This window comes from Pleurodeles waltl, chromosome 9, assembly GCF_031143425.1.
Source record: "Pleurodeles waltl isolate 20211129_DDA chromosome 9, aPleWal1.hap1.20221129, whole genome shotgun sequence".
NCBI lineage: Eukaryota > Metazoa > Chordata > Amphibia > Caudata > Salamandridae > Pleurodeles > Pleurodeles waltl.
In genome coordinates, this window is record NC_090448.1 from 68,224,285 (window position 1) to 68,251,577 (window position 27,293).

At 43.9% G+C, this 27,293-nt stretch overlaps 1 protein-coding gene and 1 long non-coding RNA gene across 2 annotated transcripts in view; one reads left to right on the top strand and one right to left on the bottom strand.

The window, feature by feature from the left end:
• PLXND1 (plexin D1) overlaps window positions 1-27,293 on the top strand; it is a 281,158-nt gene that overhangs the window by 85,615 nt on the left and 168,250 nt on the right. The window contains exons 3-7 of the mRNA XM_069206314.1: window positions 16,767-16,898; window positions 18,061-18,161; window positions 20,078-20,207; window positions 22,296-22,473; window positions 25,070-25,178. Coding sequence (XP_069062415.1) covers window positions 16,767-16,898; window positions 18,061-18,161; window positions 20,078-20,207; window positions 22,296-22,473; window positions 25,070-25,178 — 650 coding nt within the window. The remainder of the gene's footprint in view (window positions 1-16,766; window positions 16,899-18,060; window positions 18,162-20,077; window positions 20,208-22,295; window positions 22,474-25,069; window positions 25,179-27,293) is intronic.
• LOC138258961 (uncharacterized) overlaps window positions 1-27,293 on the bottom strand; it is a 93,262-nt gene that overhangs the window by 30,023 nt on the left and 35,946 nt on the right. The gene's annotated exons all lie outside the window — the stretch shown is intronic.

The following is a 27,293-nucleotide window of genomic DNA, read 5'->3' on the forward strand; positions in this document are numbered from 1 at the left end:
GACGTTTGAGGGTCCGAAGTTCTGGGGTGAACCATTTGGCTTGCTTGGTGAGCTTGCTGTTGGAGGTGCTCTTCAGGGGGGTGATGGTGTCGGTAGCTGAGGAGATCAAGTTGGAGTTGTTTTTCAACACGGCGTTCAAGGGTGCCCACAGGGATGGATCTAGCTTCTCTGAGGGCATCGATCCTGGGTGTTTCAGTGACTTTGCTCCAGTTGCAGTGGGAGAAGGTGGGGGCTCTCGTCAGGGCTTCAGGCAGTTCCTTGATGGTGGAGTGGACGATGTGGTCAGTTTGTTACCTTGGTGGAGAAAATGGGGTCAGGTGTGTGTCCTGCGCTGTGCGTGGGGGAGGTGACCAGCTGAGAGAGGCCAATGAGGCCCATGTTTGGAGTTGATTGCCAGGGTTCCTCTGATGGTGGTATTGGTGTCTGGTTTGATCTGGAAGTTGAGGTGTTCCATGATCAGAGTTGTGTAGTCATCTGTCATATGCTCTATAACCTGCAGCTTTTAACAATAAAAATGTGTGTAGCTCAAATGGAGTGCAAGTACTTAAGAACGCAGGCAGCAACACATGTTGCGGCACAATAGAAGGTCCTTCGCAAGGTTGAATGGTCACCTTTCTGTTGCTTCCTGCTGTACTTGAGAGTCAAATTGGTACTAATACAGGGAAACCTTAGCCCAGACACCATTAACATGGGTAAAAATGACAAAATACTGAAGTAATACTATCACAAAATGTGCCACATTACGCTACATAATTTGCTTTTTCTTGCTGCATAATTTAGTCCGCCATTCCAAAAAATGGTCCTCCCCTGCCACATAATTCCAATGGCCCTAATTATGTGTGAGGGTTGTATTGTGAGAGAGACCACATGCATTTTAGTGGGAATTCAAGAAAAAAGCCCTTGATGCATTCTACATCTTACCAAATGTATTATCAGCCATAACTTCTTGCAGCTACTGAAACGTTTTGTCATGTATAGTCGTGTTTAGTATGGACAGCAATTGAATGTGGTGATGGTGGGGCTGCTATGGGTCCACCTTGAATTTTAACTCACTGGCATCCAGGCTGTGTGACATATGACACTGGACTTATGAGAGACAAAATACACAAACTGCCACCCAGCCAGTAAGGGGAGATCATGAGGTGTCTTCATGGAGTGTAGGGCTTGCATGTTCTGTATGGACGATTTTAAATACGAGTAAAACTGTCTCTCGCTGCATGTCAGAGACAGACGTACGCCACCATGGCATTGAGATTTGGTCGTTATATATTTATATTACACGTAGAGGAGAAAACAAAAGATTAATGCAATGTGTCGGTCTGCTTGCTATTTAGAACCTAAGTAAGGCCTTGCTATACTATACCTTACTGGTAGTGAGAATCTAGGGTGACCATTTCACTAACATAGAAATAGGACTATAGTTTCGCATCAACGCAGGGCTGAAAATGACTTAATTGACACTTTCTCCTAACGAGTCAAACACTCACAACGATGCATAAAGGCTCATTAAATGTACGTTTGCACACATTATCATCTGTGGAAATTAACTTTCTGACGAGGGCTGTTGATTAATCTTGCAGTGGATCATATAAAAACGTGCCTCCCTCTACATTTAGTCGACCCTCTTTGAAAACCATCACATGTGCTAATTTTTCTGAATTTTGCAGAAACAGGTTGTAAAACCCACGAATTTCTCAGCAAGCCACAGATCACTGGTTACCCAATGAGAGTCTTCCATGCTCCGGTGTGCAAGAAACAGGGCCAATGAGAACCAGTATAAAGAGCAAAGGCCTCCTAGAAGTTGGCCATCCATCTCATTGCATCACAAGACCACCATTTACAGGAGCCTGTTGACAGTGAGGTGACATTAGCCACCGAACAGACCCAACAAGACAACCTTCAGGAAGGCTGGTCCAAGCAGGGGCCGAGGGTTTCTGCTGATGGATGTGGTTTCACAGGGGCTGTTAATTACCATTATAAGATCGCTTAACGTCTTTGTTCAGCTATTCCTTATGACTTCTGTATCATCCTAACCTGAGATTCTTTTACTGTGTCAGTGACACTCAGATGAACTTTCATCTAGCCAATGTTATGTTCTGTTATGACGATTTGTATAGCACACTAATCACCTCTGAGGGAATCCAGGTGCTTGAGCAGGTTTGTAGCCATGAGGTCCCCGTGGGCTTTCTTGAAGAGCTAGCTCTTTGGCCTTTTGTGGAGCTCAAGAAGTGAGGATGAGGCTCCAATGACTTTCAGAAAGGGGGAAACATCCACAAACAGTGCCAGGATCTTCACTACAGAAGACACTGACTACAGAAAAAAAAATCCCCCAATTTTCAACTTCATAATACAAATTCATGTCCAGTTTCTTCTTCAGAGCTTTAACAGCCACAAGACAATCAACTGGTCTTCTGCAACCCACAGAAAGCGATTTCTCAATATGAAACCATTACTTTAAGGAATATCTGATTATCCATCATTCTGATGTGTAAACCTTTATGTTATGTTTTCCATCAGGCACAAGAGCTTAGATTGGTTGATAGGAGAATATATGTTTCTTCTTTTGTTTAAATGAATTCATTTTGATGCATCAATTAACTAGGTGCCATATGCTGTACAAGTGCATTGCGTATGTCCAAGGATTGCCTCTGACTTCCCTTTCTGATAATGGACTTACGAGATAGCACCATGGACTGACATTGAGTGATCCATGATGCTGAACTGCCATTGAACATCATTGTCAGTATTGATTCCTATCGTTGTCACAGATCTATTGTGGGTTGAAACTTTGGAAGGTCTTGGGCAGGGGAGGCTCCTCGGCTTGGGCGGAGAGGCGTCGCCCCCCCCCCACCCGCCACCAGCAGCAGGAGCTGCAAACCTTTAAAAACAAAAGGATAATAAACACGTTTATTATCCTTTTATTTCTAAAGGGGCCAGGCCATGAGGTGACGAGCAGTGAGGGGAGTGCACAGAGCACTACCCTCACTGTGCATGTATGTTTGGCCGGCCATCTTGGGCTGGCCAAACACAAATGTGCACAAGGGCTCTCTCCAACCCGGCACTGTGTTGCCGAGGTGGAGAGAGCAAGCCCGTGCTCCCAGTCTTCGCTGGAGCGCACAGCCGGGGCACTCCAGCCAATCATAACGCTGATCTGAGCAGCATCATGATTGGCGCGTGGCAGGCTGGGAGCCTGTGCCTGCAGTGCAGCCGAGAGCGGGGAGGGCGGCAGAGACGACGTTCAGGTATTTTGTTTCATGTTAAGGATGATATTCCTACGTTTATGTGATTAATTCACTAGAGTTCCATATAGTCTTCTATAAACACCAATATTAGCCCTCAAGCCACCGCGAGTTTAAGTCTTGACTAACGAATCATCACAACTCTTGGTGAATCACAAAGCCTAAATCATCTCATTTTAATCTCTCACTTCAGAGTAGATATAAAATCAATTCATACCAGGATCAGGAAACAGTCTGACACGTACAAGCATTACCTGTATCATCATCCAGGAAAAAGCATGAAACGGGTCATTTTGGGGCACAGCGCCTCGAAGAACCTTCCAGAAGTATGAAAAAGCCTGTGTGTCCACAGATGATGTTAAGGTGCATTTGGCTTGTTTCACAGCATCTTCAGAAACTCCCAGAGCCAATAAGAGGACCCAGAGCCAAGGATTAAAAATATCCCATATTTGTATGAGTCCTCTGCTGACCTCTGAATTCTCTGGCTACCCTTGGTTTGAGGCTTAGGGAATGATCTGGGGACTGCAGGTCAGAGTGCAGTTTTTTATTTTCGAGCTGGAAGGCAATGAGTGTAATTTTACAATTTCTGGAATTTATATGACTTCTGCATCTGCAGTAAAAACAGCTGTATGGGCTCTCCAGGTTCCCAGGGACAAGACCTTTATCATATGCTCCTGGGAGCTGTAAATCTAGTCTTTCCAGGGTCAACCCCTGGGGCCCAGGCTGGATGACATGGACTAGTTTAGCACAGTGTGCGAATTCACCATGAGGCAGCAGAGAAAACATCGGCAGTAGTGCACTCAGAAAGACGCCCTTGCATTTAAAAAGCATCCCGATGGCGTCGACTGTGGTGATCAAGTCCATGTTAACAGCACCAGCCTTCTCTCTTTTCTGTAGGGTCACCACAAATCAATCCAACTCCATGCTGCAAAACTTCACTTTTTCAGAGAAAAGAGAATCAACATCATGTTGCCAAGCTGCCTTCATTTAAGAGGAATCATTAAAAAAAAATCCGACACCAACCACAAAGAAGAGATCCAAAACCAGTACAATGCACCCATCACCAATAAGAGATCTGACACCCATACAAAGCTACCATCACTAAGAAGAGATTCAACACCCATACGAAGCTCCCAGCTCTAAGAGATTCAACACCCATACGAAGCTCCCAGCACTAAGAGAATCAACACCCATACGAAGCACCCTTCATCAAGAAAAGATCCAACATTCATAAAAAACACCCTTCACCAAGAAGAGATCTAACACCCATACTGAGCTCCCATCACTAAGAAGATATCCAACACCAGTACAAAGCACCCTTCACCAAGAAGCAATCCAACACCCGCACAAAACATGCATCACCAAGAACAGATCCAACATCCATACCCCCATCACTAAGAAGAGATCCAACACCCATACAAAACACCTATCACCAAGAAGAGATCCAACACCCGTACCATGCACCCATCACCAAGGAGAGATCCAACACCCGTACACCCATCACCAAAAAGAGATTCAACACCCGTCACCAAGAACAGATCCAACTCCCAAGCAAAACACCCATCACCAAGAAGAGATCCAACGCCTAAGCAAAACACCCATCAACAAAACGAGATCTAAGACTAATACAAAGCACACATCACCAAGAAGAGATTCAACACCCATACAAAGCACCCACACCAACACCCACACTTCTAGGCTTCATCCATTTTAGTAACACCATTAACCAATTATCTTATACACATCACTAATAAGCTGTTCTCATTAAAGTGCAGGCATCAAAAAATAGATCCAACACCTAAGAGGAGATCCATCACGCATGGTTCTACACCTTCTCCATTTCCCTGGAGTCATCATGACTGATCCAAATCAGATCTCAAAAAAGAGATTCAACACACGGACTGCCAAGCTTCCTTGGTTTTAGTGGCATCATGAAGACATCCAGCACCCACAGTACAAAGCTTCCTTATTTTAGTGGCATCATGAAAAAGACATCCAACACCCATAGTGCAAAGATTCCTTATTTTTAGCAGGGGTCATTTAGAGTTTATCTGTAAAGCCTTTAGCGGCATCATGAAGAAGAGCCCCAAGCTTCCTGGGAAGTGTTCCAACAAATATCACTAGGAAAATATCCGACACCCATCCACCTACATTTCCATTAATTTGGCAAAATCATCAGGGATAGATCCAACACTCCTCACAAGTAGGACATCCTTTTGTGTCCATACTTATAAGTTTCCTTTGTTTCAAGTGAAGTCGTTAAGAACATATTAAGAACATTTTATGAAGGAAGCTTGGAAGCGTAGGTGATCCAACACCCACGCTTCCAAGCTTCCTTCATTTCTTGGTGTCATCAAGAATAGATCGAGCACTCATCACTAAGACTAGATCCAACACCCACACTGCCAAGCTTCCTTCATTTCTTGGTGTCATCAAGAATAGATCCAAAATCCATCATAGGAAGAGATCCAACACCCATGCTGCCAACTTTCCTTCATTTCTTGGTGTCATCAAGAAGAGATCCAATATCCATCAAAGGAAGAGATCCTACACCCAATGCCAAGCTTCATTCATTTCTTGGTGTCATCCAGAATAGATCCAGCATCCACACTGTCAAGCTTCTCTCATTTCATTGTGTCATCAAGAATAGATCCAACACCCATCATTAAGTGGAATCCCACACCCACACTGCCAAGCTTCCTTCATAAGATGAGATCCAACAACCACACAGCCAAGCGTGCTTTATTTTACTGGAGTCATGAAGAATAGATCCATATTCAATCAGCAAGAGATCCAACACATTTCAGCAAGTTTCCAGGAACAGATTAAACGTAGAGAAGAGACCTAAATTATGAAGTTCTTTAAAGTGTCCACAGATGCACCTACCTATATATTGCCATTTCTCCCTCATAGTGGTGGAGCCAAAACAAACCGATCCAACACTTGCACTTTCAAAAGTCTATGTTGCACAGAGATTACAGGAACAGGTTCAACCACCATCCCCCAAAAAGAGATTCAGCCCAACACTGCCAGGCTGTGATCTTTTTATTAGAATCACCAGGATTTGCTCCAATCACTAACCATACCATGCCAGAGGGAAACCACAAAGACTGAACACACGACCCTCTGAATACACTTACACAGATTTTTGGAAAAATCATCAAGCCAGGCCGCCCCATGGGCTCTACCAAAGGAAAGTCACAGTGACTGACCACATAACCTCAGACCAGACTTACCCATGTGTTTGGGTGCTCACGAGACCAGGGACAGGGGAGATCTAGTAATGTAAGGAAAATCACACCTTGAACATAGTACTCCGCGCCCTGAGACCTCTCTAAGTACGTATAAGTCTTATAACCGGCAGATGTGAGCTTCATCCTGAAAAAACACCCATCCACCGTTCCAAAACTCCTTGTCCATAGTTTATTTGCGACTCAAGATTTCAATACCATCCAATAATCAAGGCATCTTCCGGCATTCAAGAGACTGGTTGCATATAACCCGGCAATTCCTGCCACTCTGCCTCTTCTGACACCCCAATTTACAACGACACTCCCCCTTTCTTTAACAGACCACATATTGTAATTTATAATTGTAATAGGATTTACATAGCGCTTAGTACCCCTGGCGAGGTGTCGAAGCACTTTTCGGCGAGTAGCACGCTACTCTGGAACCCAAAAGGAATTAGTGGTGGATTAGTATAGGGAAATATGTTTACAGTTTTTGTATTATTATCAGTTCATTTGAGCCACGGATATGTGAGTTTGTTGGTTGGATTGACTGGAGTAATGGAGGGGTAGAAGAGGGAAGAATTCAGAAGTGTTAATTGGGAGTTTATAGTAATAGAATGAGGCTTGGGGTGAGTAAAGGGGGTTGGAGGACGGAAGAGTCTGTGGAAAGGGTTAGGGAGATCATAGAGCAGGAGGGGTTTTGGATGAGTCAAAGGTGAGATAAATGAGGGAGAATTTAGTAGGGTTGTTTGAGAGATCATAGTAGTAAACTGAGGTTTGGGTGACTTACATGTGGAAGAGGAGGTAAGAGCATAGGCAGGGTTATTTAGGAGATGAAAGTAGTAGAATGGGTTTGGGATGAGTCAGAGTGAGGATGGAGGATAGATTGATAGAGACATTGCATATGGTGATGGGTAGACAAAGTAAAGCTTTCAAGAGAGTAAAAATGTAATATTTTTTTATTTAGAATTTTATATATTATTATATATATATATATATACATATTTTGTATCATTATTTTTGTGTAATTTATTTATTCATTATTATAAATAAAAAATGAAATTACTTATTTATAATTAATAAGTGTACTTTTCTAACATTTATTTATCTTTACTAAATTTTTGAATAGTCAAATGCTTATGATAATAAAACATTTTTGAACTCATGGGGATTGTGAAAAATCCAAGCATCACACAAAGTATAAGTGTAGCAACTGAGCCATGTCCATTTGACAAGAGAGTGGTAAGGCTGTGGTATGGAGCTGGTGGTGCATTTTGGAGCACATTGTAGCAAATATATATCAGTACAGCTTGATGTAGTAGTGCACTGTCATTTACAGCCCACATATCCTCCATAAAAAATTACCATCCAATTTTCAAAGACAAAGGGCTGGATTTACCAACATTTAGCGCAATGTAGCAAGACAGCATGCTACGCTGCGTCAAATGGAGTGCAGGAATGTGCCATAACGACTAGCACATAGTGCATTCCTGCTCTCTCTCTGCGCTGGTGCACATGTGGCTGCCAAGCACTAACGCATGCACCCCTGCACCATGGTGCAAGGTTGCCTGCATTACAGGCAGGATTGTTTTGTGCAGGAAGGGATAACGTCCTGCACAAAAACAATCCTCAGAGGCATTTCCCTGCTTCTGTGTGCGCTGCAGAATGCATCATACATAGGAAGAGGACATTTCTCCTTGTTACACCTCACCTGGGAAGGCGTTGCATTTTGATACATTCCCGTGTTTACTAGGCTTAGATAATCTTGGAATGCACCGGAAACCATGAGTAGATGCATAGAAACACCTATGTAGAGTAACGCAAGGCAGCAACTTGCACTGCTTGTGTTACTTCAGATTTACTATGCCACACAGAGGCACACAAGGTGGCTCAGCATGGCACATAGTAAATTTGCTTTAGGGCTTGTGCTGCATTGCAGGATGCAACGGTCAAGCAAGCCCTTGATAAATCTGTGCTATTCAGTTTTACTGATAAAGATATATAGTGCACAAAGGATAATAAAAGGAAATCAGGATTTAGCGAATATTTCTCATTTGTGCATGACCAAATAAATTGGCTAGACTTGTATTGATCCTGCGAAAAACTATGTTTCCATCACACTTAGAATGACAAAAAATGCTTCTTTTGTGCTTTCTTAACTGCTTAAAGGTTTTGAAATATTTGTACAGTTCATTTGTAGGTATTTAAACTTTGTTGTGTGTTAGAAATCCTGCAATATTTTCTTTCACATCAGCACGATTGTCACATAGTTCATTGTACAACATCCTCTCACGTTGCAGTCAGAGAAAAAAAAGTAAACTCCAATTTCCATGTTAAAAGAATAAGCAGCAATTTATCCAAAGACATAGCCGAACATATAACCTCTGTTTTTGAATGCACCGCAGATGTGACAAAATAAAAATAAGATTTAAAGGCATCTCTATAGTTCATCCACCTTAGAACTCTAGCATGGTTATTTTGGGAGTGCTGTAGCATCCCCGCATCCCTACTTCCACCGCCTATGGGTGCCCTTGGTCCTCACCACCGCGCCAACCAATGGCGTGTGTTGGCTTTTGTCCCTTTGCCCCCATGGGCTCCTGCCAGTGCCCTTTGGCACTATATGCCAAGTTCTTTATTTTCATTTTTACTCGGCTCTCAGGCCAGGTTATGACTCTGGGCCCTTTGAGTCCCTGGGTATGCTCGTCTGGGCCATTCCTTTTGTAAAAGGTAAATAAATTAGTGAGTCCATCTAGAGCGGGATTTGTGAGTAAAGCCTCGTTGCCAAGTGCAGTGCCCGCTGTGCCTATGTTTATACACCACCCAGGGTTATATATAGTGTACGACTGATGACCTATGGATGATCATGGTTTGGCCTTTGTTTCTGATGGACTACGTATACCTCAAGGCTGTAGTGTGGAGACAGTGGGACTGAGAGACAAGGGCTGCCTTTCTCTGGAGCTGAGGAACTAACACTACAAATGATACTGCCTAGAAGAGAATCAAAACCCGAGTGGGCATAATGATTGCGCCATGGATGGTGGTGCTGTATCAGGGCAAAGAATACTTAAGGTCCTGTGACAATAAAGGGTCCTCAAAAGCCCAGAGACATAATGGAGGCCAGACACTGCATGGACCAGAAAACCTAGACACGACACATAAACCATATTCAATAGAGAACAAGTACCCTTCTTTAGCACTGAATATATACATTGCACCTGAATGGTATACCAAATATTGTCTAGAAGTATTGCCTAGAAGAAAATCAAGACCCGAATGGGCATAATAGCAGAATGATTACACCATGGATGGTGGAGCTGTATGAGTGGTCTCTTCGTCTGTGTGCGAGTATATTAAGAAGGGTATCAGAGCAAAGAGTACCCAAGGCCCTGAGACAATGGGCGGTCTCTCAATCCATGCAGAATACATTAAGAAGGGTGTTAGGGCGAAGGGTACGCAAGGACCTGTGACAATGGGCGGTCTCTCCATCCATGCACAAGACATTAGGAAGGTTATCAGGGCAAAGAGTTTGCAAGGCCCTGCAACAATGGGCAGTCTCTCCATCCATGCGCGAGATATCAAGAAGAGTATCAGGGCAAAGAATACTTAAGGACCTGCGACAATAAAAGGCCCTTAAAAGCCCAGAGACATAGTGGAGGCCAGACACTGCATGGACCAGAAAACCTACACACCACATATAAACCATATTCAAGAATTACCCTTCTTTCCTTCCATAACACTGAGTATATACGTTGCACCTGAACTGTATTCCAAAATATTGTAAACAATCTAGCTCTGGAACGCTTGCATGTTTAATTTGACCAATAAAGGAGTACTCCACACAGCTGTATCCTATTCTCGTGCAGTTGTCTTCATAAAGCGCTTCATATTTCCGACGTGGAGCTGAGGCGCTTTGGTGGACTGTCTTAGGGTGCCTGGAAGCCCTGTTGGTGTTCTACAGACCTGACGCAGGGCTCTGTGGGAGATTTTGCCTGAGGCTGTTTTAAGGCACCTTTGGATGTGGGGGATAACAGGGTGTGTCTGTGACACGTGGCGCCTTAACTCTAGGACAGGCTTCACAGCTCCGCTCCTGGTATCAGGAGAAAGAGCAGTGTTATCTCTAGAATATCCATTAGAGACGGCTTGTTCAGAGGAGTAATTCACTTACGTTTTGCTAATTGAATTTTACAAGGCGGCCTTTTCCCCCGGGGGTCTCCCTGCTGTTTGCACTGGCGCACCAGCTCGACTTAGAAGCTTCAATTCCTAGTATCTGTGCTTCTGTCGGTCAAGGGTATTGGACAAGTTCAGGGAAGCCTTTTTATTGCCGTACCAGGCGAGCATAACAAATTGTCAGTCACCAGCATTAACATCACTAAAATAGCAAATAAAATTAGACTTCCTCGTTTGGTTTTAGATCCATGGTGCGCTGGTGGGCCCGCGTCTGTTTTTTATTTCTATTCCCAGCCTACCGAGTATCCTACTGCATTATACTTTGGTTTTACTACATTGCGGGACATTATATGAGAGATATTTTACTTTAAAAAAGATTTGCATATATGAGAGAAATGTTACTTAAAAAAAAAATGTGCATACGCTGCATTGTCATTAGTCTGTCCTTGCGGCTCTGTCAAAATTCAGGTACCATTCTCGCCCAGGGCTCGTAATGTACATAGGAAGTACTTTCTCTATTTGCACCGTGGTGCACCTTTCAAAAAGAGTAGATATTGCAAACTGGGGTAGTGCGCCCTATTCCGATGAATGCACTGATCCCAAAGCAGCTGAGAACACAGTGAAATACTGAGCAGCCATGGTTCTCTGCGCCGGGGCAACCCGCCTTCACTTTTAAGAATGCACAGTGAATAACTGAACCCGCCTGCCGGGTGACCCCATTTGGCCCATCTAGAGGACTGCCCTCAGGGAGCACAATAAAAGTGCGCCACCATTTTGTGGCTCACAGCCAATGAACCTCTTAAGGGCGTGTCCTTAATACGGCACAGGCGCAGAGGCAAAGTGATTCCCTCCCCAGGCAAATGAAGTAATGCCCTCTCACCAAAGAATTGGCGCTACATGTCCACCAGCTCAATTTTCCAGAAGGGGCAAAACAAGTGTCTGCAGCCCCTTCTTTAATGCCAAAGTACCCGGAGGCTGCACAATGTGGATACACACACCGATTGCACCGCCGGGGCCATTTCCATAACACCGTCCCTGGTTTTAGGATTCTGCCAAAGGCCATATATTCTGTTTACTGATTGATTGTCTCAAGTCATCATCAGTAGTGTAGTGATTTTATGTGGGAAACATCCTGAACAACTAGGTCTAAACCACTACTTGCCTGAACCACTACTGCTAAACAACTAAAAAGTCTCTACAACTAAGTACTGAACAACTACTGTCTAAACAACAATTGTGCCTGAATAACAATTGGCTGAACAACTAATTTTAAGGTAAGGTTTTCCTTTTGGTTTTTATGGTTTATTAGTTGTTTAGAATATATATATATATATATATTAGTTGTTCAGGCAATTGTTATTCAAACATAATAGTTGTTCAGACAGTAGTTGTTCAGTACTTAGGGGGTCATTCTGACTCCCGCCGGCCACGGTAACCGCGGTGCCAGCGGGAGCCGCCAGAATACCGCTGCGCGGTCAGAAGACCGCCGCGGTTATTCTGTGTTTCCCGCTGGGCGGGCGGGCGACCGCCAGAAGGCCGCCCGCCCGCCCAGCGGGAAACCCCTTTCCACGAGGATACCGGCTCCGAATGGAGCCGGCGGAGTGGAAAGGTGCGACGGGTGCAGTTGCACCCGTCGCAAATTTCAGTGTCTGCTATGCAGACACTAAAATTCTCAGTGGGGCCCTGTTACGGGGGCCCCTGCAGTGCCCATGCCATTGGCATGGGCACTGCAGGGGCCCCCAGGGGCCCCACGACACCCCATACCGCCATCCTGTTCCTGGCCTCCAAAGTCGCCAGGAACAGGATGGCGGTATGGGGGTCGGAATCCCCATGGCGGCGCAGCAAGCTGCGCCGCCATGGAGGATTCCCCAGGGCAGCGGAAAACCGGCGGTACACCGCCGGTTTTCCGTTTCTGACCGCGGCTGTACCGCCGCGGTCAGAATGCCCTTGGGAGCACCGCCAGCCTGTTGGCGGTGCTCCCGCGGTCCCCGGCCCTGGCGGTCCATGACCGCCAGGGTCGGAATGACCGCCTTAGTTGTAGAGACTTTTTAGTTGTTTAGCAGTAGTGGTTTAGGCTATAGTTGTTTAGGACCTAGTTGTTCTGTCACATATTCATTTTATGTACATGCTCGGTTGTGAGTTCGGTGTAATGGTTAATGTTGTTTGGTGTGTATGTACAAACAGGTCTTTACCAATTTGGCTACGTGCCATATGAGAGGGTTGCTATGTACAATGCCTGTATTGAAGGATGTGTGTAATTGAGAATATGGTGTTTCCTCATGGTACTTAGCATCCCTTTAAACACCCTCTACCTGTGTGACAACTGCAGCATAGGCCCTCGCGGCTCCTGACGTGCTACGTATTACATTTATGCATCTTTCAATCCTGTCCAATCACAGGCAAAGGAGGGAGCTAACACTCGGCGCGTTTGTCCAGCAGGAAGTAGTTTGCTCCGCACTACCCGGAAAACACAAATACTTGTACCGGAAATGGGGAAGACAATCCTAGAACTACAGAAGCTCCGATACTGGTCTCTTTCAAACACCGCTAACCTCTTAGTTCCTGTTTCGGTTATTTTTATTTCTTGTTGATATTAAATGAAGTCTCACCCCTTCCTCGAAGTACTCTTAACAATGACTCACACCCCTAATCACCTTCCTTAGGGTTGCTTGACTTAGAATGTCCTTTCTGGTGGCGCAAGCACACTATAAAAAATGTAAATATAAATACATTCAAACTAAATGATATATATTTTCCTCTTCCCATCCCTTTATGAGTCTGAGTTTTAAAAATGTATGCATTTATGCATAACATACAAACATACACCTATGAATTGGTTAGATTTATACATTTCTGAGAATTCACAAAAGTGCACAGGGATAGTCTATAGACATGTGAGTTGTGGACATTTCCAGATGTATACCCATTTCTCCTAAATATGCAGTTGCCCAGAGAATCAGCAAGTATCGCTTTAAGGGAAAGTTAATCTGCCCATTTTTATTCCCAGCTCTTTACTTAATCTGCACCAATTTTTCAACATTATTTCTCTGCACCCGATGATAAGGAGCTTGGGCTGCACTCCCACGTTTCATAGATACTTATTTTCACCCATGGGCCTTATTAGGACATTAGCGGTCCGAGGACCCCCAATGCCCGAGACAGTCAGACTGCCAGGGTTGCGGCGGTCTGACCGCCACGCTAACGAGGTTGGCAGGCAGACCCGCCAACAAACCACCCCCCCCACCAGGATGTTGATCCCGACAGACTGACAGGGGGTGCAGGGTGTAATCAGAGAGGACAGCGCTGAAGTCCATGCCACCCTGCTGATTACAACCTTGTTCTCTGCCAGCCTTTTCATGGCGGTACCACAGCCATGAAAAGGCTGGAAGAGAACAGGTGCAGGGGGCTGCAGGGGGGCCCCTGCACTGCACATGCCTGTGGCATGGGTCCCACTACCCGGCACTCTTGAAATACGTACTGTCTGCTGTGCTGTGCAGACAGTGTGCATTTTGAGGGTGCTGGTGCCCCCTGCGTGCGGCAGCATTGCCGCTGGCTCGGTTATGAGCCAGCGACAATGCTGCTGCCACTTTCCCACAAGGTTTCCGCTGGTCACCTCAGTGGGAAAATCATAATGGGGCCGGCGGAGAGGTTGCCAGCAGGGCGGCGACCACCCCGCCTGGAGTTTGGGGGACGGGTGTTCCCATCTGCCAAACTCTTAATCGGCCCCTATGTCTTGAGTAGACATAGGTATGAATTCACAATCAGTAATGCAATGAGTAACGCCCAAGGTTCACATTTAGGGACTCATTCTTATATCCAGGGTATTTTGGCGAGGTTTACCACGTGTGGCAAAAAGGATACCAATGACATACTAGAGGTACAGCACTTTGTGGGCGTGGCCAGGAAAAGCAGACAGTGGTTATGAGGACCATTGTCTGTCCCACACTCTCACACCTCCCTAAGAGTTCCCTAGCCAGTATCCTTTTTTTTTAAGCAGCGCCTGTCTCTTTAATCAATGGCTGCTTTTAAAACAACTGTTCCTCATTCCTCATTTTTAAGAGCAAATGTGGGGATGGAGGTGTGATGTCTCATGTCGGCCTCCATAACTTCATTTGTAGCCAATCACAATGGGTCACAAATTGCGACCTGCTCTATTATTATTCATTAGATGTGTCGCTTTGATACCTCCTGTGGATGGGCAATTTGTGAGGCAACCTTATATCACAAAGGTCGCACTGCAAATTGAACTCACAATAAACAAGCATTTGCAATGCAACGGGTCTCGCATTTGCTCATGTTAGAGCTGATAGCGTTGTAAACTCCTAACCCGACTTTTCACCGATCGGGCAAAAGTGCTTTTATATACGTAACCGGAAAAAGTGCAATTAACTATGTAATGCGCTCGACTTCTGCCAAGCGAGATCGTAAATAAGAGAAAAAGAAGTCCACGAGCCCGATGGAAAACAGCGAGCCTCGCATGTTTTCTGTACTTGGTCAATGCGCTTGAGGAGGGCTAGCCACCGGAAAAGGCATGACGTATGCTTGCCTTCGACTAATGAAAGCAAGCAGATTTTATTAGGCAAGCCCACGAACCAATGAAACACACTGACGTGATGTTGACAGGGCTCCGAGCCCTTTTCTAAATACTAAAGAGTCTCGCTGCGATAAGCATGCGCGAGCGCATGCAACGCAGGCTCGATCCTAAAAAACAGCCAGTACAATCAGTGTGCATCCGGCAGGCCGCCGAGGTCATATGCTGCCCTGTAGATAATCGCCCACTGTATTTACAGATCTCTCCAAGCCTGGCAGAGGTATCTACGCCTTCAGAAGAGTTACTCCCACAAAGGCTCACCTGAGGGCACCAACTTTGTTTTTGAGTGGTTATCATGCTTCATGCGGCTGCTCAGCAAGCCTTTTTGCTTTATAAAATATAAAGCAGATGTTTATTTCTGTAAAACAAACAAATAATGACCTTGACACCCTGGGACATTTCTCCCAGGGTGTGGAGATAATTTTTTTCTGTTCAAAACCATCAGGCTTTTACTGGCAATCCTGAACAGACAAAATGTACATCAGACTTGGGCAGGGTAGATGGTTTGATGTACTTATACTGATGGCCCAAAATCCATCAGGCCATTGGTGTACCGTTTCGGTTGGCAGAGCCAGAGGGGGCGCCACCAGCTGTAATGCGATTGTCCACTGAACTCTAGATAGAGCTGGCGACCATCAGTTTGGGACACTCGGTACTCCGCCACATTTGTTGCAGAGTAACTTGTCAACCCCTTAGTTTCCCAGTAATGATAACTCTATGCTTAAAATGCTGCCGCTTTGGGAGGTTGGGTGTGGTGGACCCTAGAGGGAATTACATTTGTACCAGTATTTAAAGTATCAAGTAGTCTGACTTGTTTCTCCAGGTTTAGCATTCGTCAAGTTCAGTGTATTTCAAATTATATACTCCTGAAGCACGCTGCTGCCATGTTCTCGTTCCAGATATTAATGTGGATTGCTATTTGCTCCTTTGCGCATGCGATTTATGTTGCTTTTTATGTAAAATGTTTTGAAAAACACGCAAAGGGATTTCCACGTGTATCCAAAAGGTGCCAGAATTTGACATCCATATTTAATGAATATTTGTTTAGCAGTTTTTGAGCTGGCCAATAACAAAAAGTTTATAGCAAGGCTTGAATCGGAAAGACCTCTTTTGAGACCAATTGCTTCCGACCTCTTAATCCCTTGTTTAAACTTCAGAATTCATCGAAAAGCCTCAGAGTGAGTAAAATAATTTTTCAGTGAATCAGCTGGAGGGAGCCGGACCTAAAAGCTTTCCAAGATATCCTCTTCCCATGACAGTTTGTATAGTAATTATTATAAATATATATGAGTGCTGTTGTGAAAGAGTAGTGTAGAGAAAAAGAGAGAGTCAGTAAAAGAGAGGGACTGGAATACAAACAGAAGAGCGGAGAGACAGGAGGTGTGAAAAAAAGAGTGTGACAGAAAGCGCATTGAGGAGACGAAGAACGAGAGAGGGGCAGTCAGAGAAATGAGAGTGAGAGATATGTTCAATTTCCTTTTTACAGTTTCCAGCATACTCTATTTTTGGATCTCATTTTTGTATTCTCTTCTTCATCAGATTAACTTGAATCGCAATCTGTCGGTTGTGAACACCAAGTCCATCCCTGTGGCCCCAGGACAGCCAGTCCATCATATCATGCAGTTCGATCCCTCGGATTCCAACTACCTCTACATGATGACATCACATCAGGTATGGACTCCACTGTCTAGGAATTTGTCCAGGGAGGTATTCGAGGAGTTTAACCAGCCATGGTCAAGTGAATGCCCATCGAATCGTAACCCTAATTCTATAATTGTGAAACTAAACCTTAACGCTAAACTTAAACGAAAATCTTAAACTGAACTATAAGCCTGTAACCCTAAACCAAAATCTTATCCAAGAAATCCTTGCCTGAACGTTAAACTGATTGGGTGTGAATCTCTGACTGTTTCCAAATCCAACCCTGATCTATTACCGTATAATCTACACCTACATAGCTCTTTAACCGTGGGCTTAATCACTATCTATAATCCTATAACCCAATCCAATCTTTGATTGTATCTGTAAATTTATAACCACAAACCTAAACTCTAACCCTAAACCACTGATCCAAAACCTCAGCTTTAAGCCTAACCTTAACCAGTGCTCAATGCACTTTAAGCATAAACCTTACCTTGCGTCCTTACCTTGTACCCTAAAGCTAATAAAAGGTCTATAATATTGACCTAATCCTTAACCCTGTGTCCATATGCCAGTTCCAAACCTCAACTTAATTTTAACTGTACTTATTACAACCGTAAACCTACTGTAAACCAAAGCCTAATATCAATACCCAAAGACAAACACACATCCTTAACTCTTAACTGGAAACATAATTGTACAACCTAAAACTGGCTATATATTTGAGAGGTTGGTAGCTATAGTCTGTGGGACTGGATCACACGGAGTTCAGCAGGCTCTGGCTTGCAATGGTTTCTGCATGACAGAGGGCTTTAACAATTGATCTACCAGCCCTCTTTGCGGACTGAAGCTGTTCCTCTAATGGGTGGATCAGACTCAACGGGCTCTAGTTTCCACTGGTTTCTGCAGAGTTGAGAGGATGTTTGTGCGGAGAGTGATGGCTATGGACATCCCAACCTTTGTCACTGCAGTACCAGGATATTCCTCTAGTGGGTGCATCAGGCTTGGTTTAGCAGGCTCTGGTTTGCATTGTTTTTTGAATACCTGAGATGATTGTCTGTGCGGAGAGTGTTGGCCATCATCAGATCTTCCTTGGTCTCTGCAATGCGTGAATCAAGGGCCTTCATTCCCAGCTTTGTCACATGCTATCCTCTTGGGACAGTGAGTCTTACTGTACTTTTCTGACTTACAGATGAGCCGTGTGAAGGTGGCAGACTGTGCAAAGCACTCCACCTGCAGTGAGTGTTTGGAAGCAGGAGACGCCCACTGCGGATGGTGCACCCTGGAGGCGAGGTTTGTCCCCATTACACAGTACAAATCTTGAAACTGGTCCATGATGATCAATATCAGAGGTGAATTTCCAAGGCCTGCGACATTGTTCCAAATAGAGTGGAATAGCACTTGTGTGCCAAAGTCTGCTTAATGGAGCAGCTCAAATTGGAGAAGTCCCCAGGACCTATTTCATGAGCTTCAGGCTTGAGTTCGAAGTCCCTACCTCCTTCTTTGAGGGCTCTCACTGAGGGCCTGATACTCCGAAATGGTCATAAATCTGCAACCAAAGGTCTACCACACCACACAGGTGCAATGTTAATCATTTGTGTAATTCAAAAAACTATTCCTGTGCTTAAATATGTCCAAGAGAAAAAAACAGCACATGTAAAAGTGCTTGTTGATGTTTTTCCCCAGAGCGAAAATATTTCCATCTGGAGAAACTTAATTTTCGGGGGTTTGCTTTTGCATTTTTGGCACCAAAGGGGATTTATTCCTGCCCTTGTTTGGGTGTAAATCTCTGACTGTTTCCAAGGCGGGAATAATTTAGGAAGGAGTTTGTGAATACCAACAAATTCATCATGTACAAGGCATTGTCCCCCTTGATTGGCTACTACTCTCCCACAGGAGATTTACATCGGTGTGAGTCAATCTGTTTGCAAGACAGAACATTTCTTTGGTTTTGACTTTTGATTTAATTTACTTGTAGAGTACGGCTGTTTCTCCCAAAGGACCATCCTGGCGCTGATGTGAGACAGCAACAGGGTGAGATAGCTAAGGAACCCATAGCAGCAAAAACAGAAGCATGTTACAGAATGTAGGAGTAGCAAAGGGAATTCCTAAAGTTGTTATGGGCTCAAAGAAGACATTTGTGTATGCAAGTGGCACAAGTAAATAACCCGGAGTCCAGGGTGATCTCCTCTAAGAGTCATCTAAAAGTGTAGCTCTTGTCAGATTCCTTTAAATTCAACTTTAATTGTGGGTTGCACGCATTGTTTTGCTTTTAATGCCATGTGTTGCACAGTATCCTGGTGGTTTGGTAAATTATTTGGAACACATACTGCAAAGTGATTTGCATGTGTAGGCTTGATTTTGATTTAAGAGTACAAGAATTCACAAAAGATAAACTTTCACTCTGAAATTGATCTGTTCATGCGCAGTAATACCCCCTGAAGGTGTAATATTGTGCAGGTGTAAATACTGTTCCAAGGAACAGGAGTAAGTGTATTAGGGAGGGCAGCTGTGGAAAGCTTTGGATTACCTATAAAGCTAGCAGACATTCACTTTCTCATTCTGGAAAGAGTAAGAGATTTACTGCAGTTAAGGGTATGAAAAGCTCACTTTGTAGAGTGTGAACAGGAAGAAAACACCATGAAAACCCGGTGGGTATTTCAAAGAGGGTTCTCAATGAGAAAAACATTTTCACGGTGGAGAAGAAAAACATCTATTACACAAATGCAAAAACATTTCCCATCTATGTACAACTGTGCATGTGGAAAGCACTTAGCATAGTTGCACTTACAAATACAGAAATGTTTTTCAGGGTTACAGTTTGGAACATTTGAATGGCCTTTTTTGCCGACATACTTTTAGAAACCTCTTTGTGAATTCCTTACATTCAGGAATTTCACCATTGCGAGGTTGTAAACCAGATGTAAGTATTTTTTATTGAATAGGCCTCAAGGTTTATAGTTGTGTGACTTTAGAAAAGCACTCTGAGCATGTGTGCATGCTTAATATAAAATAAAACTAAATGAGGAGCCATATAACACTTAGTGGAAGTGATGTCATACGTGGAAAGCACACAATGTGGATGTAATGTGGTGCCCAAGGGTTGTTTATGTCCCACCCATTTCTGAAAGCTTTGTTTCTGGTGTTCTTTTGAGTCCTTTCTTTGAGCCCCTCTGCCCATCATTTAACAGTGTTCTCCTGCCTTCTAGATGTTCCTTGCAGCAGGAGTGCCCCCGTTCCAAGGAGCCCATGTATTGGACTGGCATCAGCGAGGGACCGACGCGCTGCCCAACACTAACCATCATTTCTGGAGAAATCAGCATAGACTTGGAACAGCCTGTAAGTCAGCCCTCTTACACATGTCCCTAGAGCTGTGCCTGGGCTGCCAGAGCCCTGCCTTACATGTGCAAAAACCTCACTGTAGAACAGGAGGTTTATTCAATATTTGTAAATATTTTCTGCTCTGGAGACAGTGGGATCAGCCCCTCCATGCAGTATGGTCAAATCATTACTTTCAAAGCCTGGATTTTATGTAATTTCTGTAATTTCCTTTATATTCATTCTATTGTCAATATAATCAGGGTCGGCTTGGGACAAAAAATAGGGCTGGGCATCAAAATAAAAATGGCTCCCATTAGCAAACCAGATAGATGTTTAAAGAAGTGGACCGCATTTGGAAGTCATGCCAGTTTTGAACTTGTAAAGACACAGTGTATGGGTATTTTGCTAAGTATGGGAGACTGCATGCATTTGTGTTTGCTGCAGGTAAGGCTTAAGGTAATATCAGGGACATCAACAGTAAAAACCAGCCACCTGGCCATAAAACAGGCCCACAAACTGCTAAAATACTGGCCAACACTCTGAACTGTGAGACCAGCCCATCGGTCACTGCCTGATTGTCCTATACGGAGGTAGGACCCTGGCTCCGCAGGTTAGTTCAACCGTATACTTAGAACTCAGCAAAGCACACAAACCCATCACAGCTCAGATATGTATTAAATGGCTGCCATGGGGCCCCAGCATCACTTAACGTTAACACAACCTCCTATCGAACATCTCGCACAGAACTCTCTAAACCAAACCACAGGACACAGACATGCCATATAGTTGGGTGACAAAGTGCACGCAACACCACTGCCCACATTAGTGTGGGTGCTGCTACTGAGGAGTAGTTCAAGGTTTATCATTAGGAATAGGTTGATGTTCCTAATTTAATTTCATTTCATTTAGGGTTAGGGTAAATTCACGTATTCAATTTACGTATTGTTTAATTGTAGGTGAGGATTAGGGTTTATATTAGGGTTTGACTTTTAACAGAATCCAATATAAAATAATGTACGGTTAAGGATCACATTAGGGTTGGGTTAGGTCTAATTTTAAATAAATTAATTTAGAGTTAAGGTTATGGTGGACAGTAAATTAATTTATTGTTAAAGTAAATTAAAATTATAATCATTAAAAAAATATACATATAGGATGTGAATGTTAGGCTGGATTGAATTGTTAAATTAACATTAATAGTTTTCTTAAAGGCTCGGATTATCATTACAGTAACATTAATGTTAAATAAATCATGTAATGTAATATATTTTCATTTAGTTAAACTATGTAGGATTTTGGGGGTAGGTGAAGTTTAAGCATTAAATGTGATATTATTTATTTATCTAATTTAGGATCATGGCTGGGATTAGAATTAGGGTTAAATTAGGATTACTTATTTAACAGAACGTAATTTGATTTAGTTTAATGTGGTAGTGTTAGATTCAGTAATAGTTTTGATATATTAGGGTCAACATTAAATTAAAATTAGCTGTATGTGCAATGGAGATACTGGATCATCTGATTAGTGATTGGGCCCAGAGTGTCAATCGTTGCTAAATGACAATTCCTGCAGTAGGACCCGCAGCATTCCTCTAATGACAACTGCAGGGTCAGATTGGCCTATACTGCAATCTGCAGTGCCAGAAGGGCTGATCTGACAGTTCCCGGCACTGGCCTCTTTTCTGGCCGTTTGAGGGCCTGTTTTGTGGTCTATTGCAGTGGTTTTTACTGTTGATATTACCACAAACATTGCCAGCAGCATGCACAGATGCATGCAGTCTCCCATCTCTTGCAAAACCCTCACACAGCGCTTTACAAGTTCAGAACTGCCTGATTTGCAAATGTGTTCATTTTATAGCTATCTGATTCGCTAATGGGGGCCACAATTATTTTCTGCCCCAGCATGACCATAGACATCTGTATGCTGGTGGGTGGAATGAAACAAGGGTGCCTGGCGAAGAGCAGAAGAAAAGTGGTTTCGCCCTCTTCTAAATTGAAAAGAGCTGGAGGGCTCCCTCAAGCATCTGATCCGCCACCATCATGAAATGGAAGCATCACACAGTATGGAACGTCCTTAATGCGCACTCTCAAATATTCTCATTTTAGATAATTTTTATGCATATCAGTGGGAATATTCTGAATCTGAAAGGAATGCAGATGTTGTGCGATTATGGACACAATACTATCACAGCGGTGAAAGACCACGTGTTCAACAATGGTCTGCAAGTGGCGACGTGTCGCGTGCTGCCACGAGAGAAGTACCCAGCGTTCCAGCCGAACCAAGGTAGGGAGTAGGGTGATGTGATGGGAGTGCTGAGTGCTGGGCAGGGGTAAAACAGAAGGAAGCAGAGGTGGAGGATAAGATGTCAATTTTTGCAATGGTCTATTCAGTTAATCTGGTGTGTTCTTCATGTCCAATATTGATGGCTGGTGTAGTTTGCTGTTCTGAGGCAGAAATCCTCAGTTTAAATCATGCACTTCGTTGTTTGGGCTTTTCTATATAGTTTCTTCATTTTTTATATATTTATTTGTGTGTTTGTTTATTGGAAGCACTCTCACCAAACATGATGGTAGACAAGGCAGTAAGGCAGTATTAAATAAAGAGAGACAGGTTCTTTCTCAAGTGGTGGGGGCCCGTATTGAGGCAAACCCTAGAATTGCATTCCTCGACATACTGGATGATGTGGGAAGTTCCAGTGGGGATAGGATGTTGGTGGGCCTGGGAATTGTGGTGGCCAAGCAATATATCACTAGAATGTGGACATCTCCAGCTGCTCCGCCATTGGCAGTGTGGATTAACGGCATGGAGTGGTGTGGTAAATTGGAACAACCAATCTACAATGCGATTGGCAGCCACTTACGTTTGAGGCCCTGTGGAGGAAATGGTGGACATACCATTGCCTACAGAGTTAGCACTGGCCTTGACATTATCCGTTCACTGATACGCAGTGGGGGTTAGCGGGCTTTGGGAATGGGAACAGATGGATGTACTGTATGCCAGTTATGCATGTGCATGAGCAACTGTTTGTTCTTAGAAATGTCTTTTAAAAAATAAAAATTGTTTCCATAAAAAAAGAGAGAGAGACAGAAAGAGCAAAAGCAGAGGAGGTACAAGTGCTTAGCCAAACAGAAGAGCCTTCAACTTTCACCTGAAAAGCCAATGATTAACCCTGAACTGAACGGGCAGCAGTAAATTGTTCCAGCGCCATGCCCCAAGCACGCGGAAGGCTCTGTTTACACTATACGTCCTCTTAAAATGTATAATCTGGAATAGGGCCTGTGAGCTGGAACACAGATGTCTACAAGGGTGTAAACTACTGGGAGCTCAGACTAGAAAAGTGGTCCTCATTTCTTGTTAAAGGAGTGCAAAATAAGGGTTCCCCTTTGACACAACATTGGCATTTCTCCAGCCTTGAGATAACCTGTCCACCACATAAGAGAATGCTCAGTGGCATCTGTTGCGCTGCAAGCAATGCTGTATTTTCCTGTGGATAGTGGCGGAACTACTTGTCTCCTGTGAGTTATGTGGTGTCCTCTTACAATAGAGGCTGGAGTAGTTGTCTCACTTCACCCATGTGTTTTTCCTCCACTTGATGGCTGATTTCATTGCCTTGTTGAAGCGATGGCTTGTCTTCAGTCATACACTTGAAGGATAGAGCGGTTGTCTCCTGCAAGCAATGTGATATACTCATAGATCTGAAGGCTGGGGTGGTTGCCTCTTTTAAGCCTTGTTGTGTCCTTATAGGCATGAATGAGGTGGTAGATGCCTCCTTTTCTAGAAAAAAAACACAGTGAGTTCTTTGAGGTCACCCTTGCAGTGGTAGTGACCATCTTTGCAGGTGCTCAGGCACTGTTCTCTCTTATGCTTGCCTACAGAAATCACACGCCAAGCAGGGAACTTCCTGCTGCAGGCTTGGGCACCAAACTTTAGTGAGTGGCAGAGCTCGGGCCTTTAACGCAGAAGCAGGCCTTTAATGGCCGGCAGAGCCCGCTACGGCGTGTTCTAAGGCTATATTACAAACCCGGAGTTACTCCATTGTCTTCTATGGAGCTCTCAACATTTTGATATTCTAAAAAAAGAAGCATCACTGAAAGAGTTTAAGCCATAGAAATAATGTCCGTATCAAGACAATTAGAGCAGAACATCAAGAAGGGAGCCACTCCGAGAGATGACATCGAAACAGGTGATACCCTAAGAGGTGATGAGCATAGAGGTCATAAGCAAAGTTGTGATACCCAGTTCAGTGATACTGGAATGGATTATACCCAGAGAAGTGATATTCCTTGAGATGATACTTTAAAAAGTGATACTCAAAGACGTGATGAGCATAGAGCTCATGATCACACAGTGGCTGCACCTAGGTAAGGGATACCTAAAAAGATGATACTCAGATGGATAATATTCATAGCAGTGGTCACTGTCAAGTGACATCCACAGAAATGATGAGTATAGTGGTGAGACCAAGTGAAGCGATACCCAAAGAGAAGATGCTCTTAGACATGAAATTCAAGAAGTCAATGTCTAAACAAGTGTTCCCCGAAGACCTGATGAGCACAGAGGTGTTGAGCACAGTGGTGAGACCCAGTGAAGTGATACCCAAAGAGATGATACCCAGAGACGTGACAGTCATTGAGATGATACTGGACAAGTGGTACCAAAAGATGTAATGAGAACCAAAAGATGTGATGAGAATAGAGGCATTGTAGTGATACCTATGTAGGTGATGCCCGAAAAGGATACCTAAAGAGCAGAAGGCCATAGAGATGATGAACGTAAATGCGATACAAATGTTAAGCGTGTCTCATAGAAGGTGAGACAATTGTATTGTAAGATTGGCCCATTGTCTCACAGCTGCAATGTCTCTCTATTTCCGCTACAGATCATGTGACTGTTCAAACGTCTGTGAAGGTTAATGGCGTAAATATCATCCAGACAGACTTCACCATCTACGACTGCAAGAGAACTGGGGAAATGAACTCCAAAGCTGCGTAGGTTGTCACATGTCCCTGTGATGCATGCAGAGAGGATGATGAAGGGCAGGGGCTGCTGGTAACATGTTATATAACACTTGGGCCCGTATTTATACTTTTTTTGCGCCGCATTTGTGCCGCTTTTTGATGCAAAAGCGGCGCAAACTTACAAAATACAATTGTATTTTGTAAGTTTGCACCGCTTTTGCGTCAAAAAATGACGCAAATGCGGCGCTAAAAAAGTATTAATACGGGCCTTGGTCTGTAGGCTTCTTTACTTCTAGCCGCTACTGTTTCATAGCATCACATAATGGCAAATTGAGTGGCGACAGCACAGGTTAAAAAGATGTCCAGGCCTTTCATACAAACTTGAGATGCCAAGCGCACCTAAAACCATGAGAGTTTTGGGTTGGAAAATAGTCAGAAGGTTTTATTCACATACTACAAACACTAACAAACTCACACAAAGTTGTGTCTCATTTTCATGAGACTCAGCTCTCATATGTGTTCTATGTTATTGTAGATAATTCATTAAGTTTCTTTTCAGAACGCCGCTGTAAGAATAAGAGAAAATTAATACTTAAGCCCTGAAAAAGTCCTTATGGATGAAATGCGTTGGCTACTATGATCACTATAAAATGGAAGAAGATTTTTTATGGACATTATTAACCATAGAAGAAAATGATCATTAAGAATAATTTTTTAATAAAGATTTGCTTCACTAAGAAAGAAGTGTTGGAAATTTGTGCCATAGTGTATTCTGAAAAGAGACTTGAATTATCTATAATAACATAGAACACAAATTAGTGCTGAGTCTCATGAAAATAATGGCTTTCCAGGCCTTTGTCATGGTGACTTAAGGACTAGGAGGGCTGGTCCTCAAGACTCGGGCACATGGATGAATTTTGAAATTTACATATCTACTAAGGTGGAAAGGTGCGATACCAATCGACTTGGCCCTTCTTTCTTGAAAAAGTTGTGTCTCAGTTTGTAACACTTGCTTCGTGGCAGCAAGTCTGACCATAGAAAATCTTTGACTTCATGGCACCATCTAGAGAATTTTTTTATTTGTACTCTTCCAGATCTGCACAATGATCTGACCCCAGCCATGAATGCATACCCTATCAGTGGAATTTAAACATAAATGCTCCAACCCACTTGTGCTCACCAACCCTGGCTATTCACCTGGCACTAGTCTGGGTCTGGGGTGTATGATGCACAGAAAATATCTGGACCTCCATAATGTTATCTCATTTGGAAAATGTTGACTTGTTTCCTATGTGGCAGAAATTGTACTCAGCCACTGGAATCCTTGAGCTCTAAAGCTGCAAAGGCTGCCACATGAAGTCAATGTCAACATTTAAAAGTGAAAATTAATGTCATATGTTTCTATATTATAGATTAAACCCACTGTGGCCTGGTGAAAGTACATAAAAAGGCGAAAAACAGCTGTAAATTGCCCAACAAAAGCAAAGCTAGGTAGGAGATTGCAGTGTGACACAATGGCCCTGATTACAAGGCTGGCGGTCATAAACTGTAAGAAGCGCCACATTACCAGTTGTGAGGCTTGGCAGACGCCAAGCCTCCACAGCTCTGCCTTGTCCACCTGTGTGGTCGCACCACCGAGGCCAGAGGTGAGCACCTCCAATCCGGCGGCAGGCCCCAGCCTGCCGTCCGGATTTCAAGGCTGCAAACCGCCAGCCTTTCCATGGCAGTCAGCCCCCTCACCAAAACCCTGGTGGTCACGCACCCAGCGACAGGAATCTTCATTCCTGTCGCCGGCACACACATACACACATGTCCCCACACATGCAAACATTCCCCCTCACCCGTCCACATACTCACAAACATCCCCCACCCCTTTACTCACGCATGCATTCATATACACACCATTCAGCCTACGCATACATGCACTCAGACACCCCCACTCACTCGTATTTATCCACACAGTCACCTCCACTCACTCGCATTTATCCACACAGACGCCCCCACTCGCTCGTAATCATCCACACAGACGCCCCCACTCACTCGCATTCATCCACACAGATACCCCCATACACGCGCACATACATTCACAATTACTTGCATACACTCACTCACACTACACCTCCCTCCCCTCTGCCTACACGCACC